The 511-nt window shown below is 42.3% G+C and overlaps 1 protein-coding gene across 7 annotated transcripts in view; it reads right to left on the bottom strand.

Annotated features, from left to right (window-relative positions):
• The window catches only part of pdlim5a (PDZ and LIM domain 5a), a gene marked incomplete at its 3' end in the record, with an annotated part of 59,560 nt that overhangs the window by 1,935 nt on the left and 57,114 nt on the right, over positions 1 to 511 (bottom strand). For all 7 annotated transcript variants that reach the window (XM_032516130.1, XM_032516131.1, XM_032516132.1 and 4 more), the window contains 1 exon segment: positions 387 to 502. In XM_032516130.1, the coding sequence (XP_032372021.1) occupies positions 387 to 502 (116 nt within the window).

The following is a 511-nucleotide window of genomic DNA, read 5'->3' as shown; positions in this document are numbered from 1 at the left end:
CACACACACACACACACACACACGCACAGGTTACATAAATTAAGATGTCCAGAAAACTGTAAATCTCCTCAATGATCACTCTTTCCTCAGATTTTAAGGTAAATATGCAAGAAGGTGCATCTATCACTGTGAGAGACTCTTAATCTGCTCCTGACTGTGTTTGGACAAATATTCACACACCATGTACAAAATCTATAAAAAATGAACAAAACCTTTATCTATACCCACCAAGTCCAGAAATGGTTGATGCACGTGTATCATATAAAAGTTTTTGATTTTGTTAGTGGTTTCCATTGTGACTGCACATCAATACTGACCCCGGTTTAGGCCCTTTCTGTGTGGACTTTGTGTGGCGTCTGTGAAAATGCTGTGAAGGTTTCACTTACAGTGCAGACGAAGCAGGTGTCATGCCAGGTGTAACCAAGGGCCTCCAGGAACTTGTCTCCAGCCTCAATGGGGAACTCACAGCCATGGCAGCCCGTCCCAAACACACTGTAGAAGTCTTTTTTTT

The sequence above is a fragment of the Etheostoma spectabile genome, chromosome 5 (genome assembly GCF_008692095.1).
Source record: "Etheostoma spectabile isolate EspeVRDwgs_2016 chromosome 5, UIUC_Espe_1.0, whole genome shotgun sequence".
In the NCBI taxonomy this organism is placed as follows: domain Eukaryota; kingdom Metazoa; phylum Chordata; class Actinopteri; order Perciformes; family Percidae; genus Etheostoma; species Etheostoma spectabile.
Note: the sequence above shows the minus strand (reverse complement) of the source record. Positions and strands in the feature narration are given on the sequence as shown.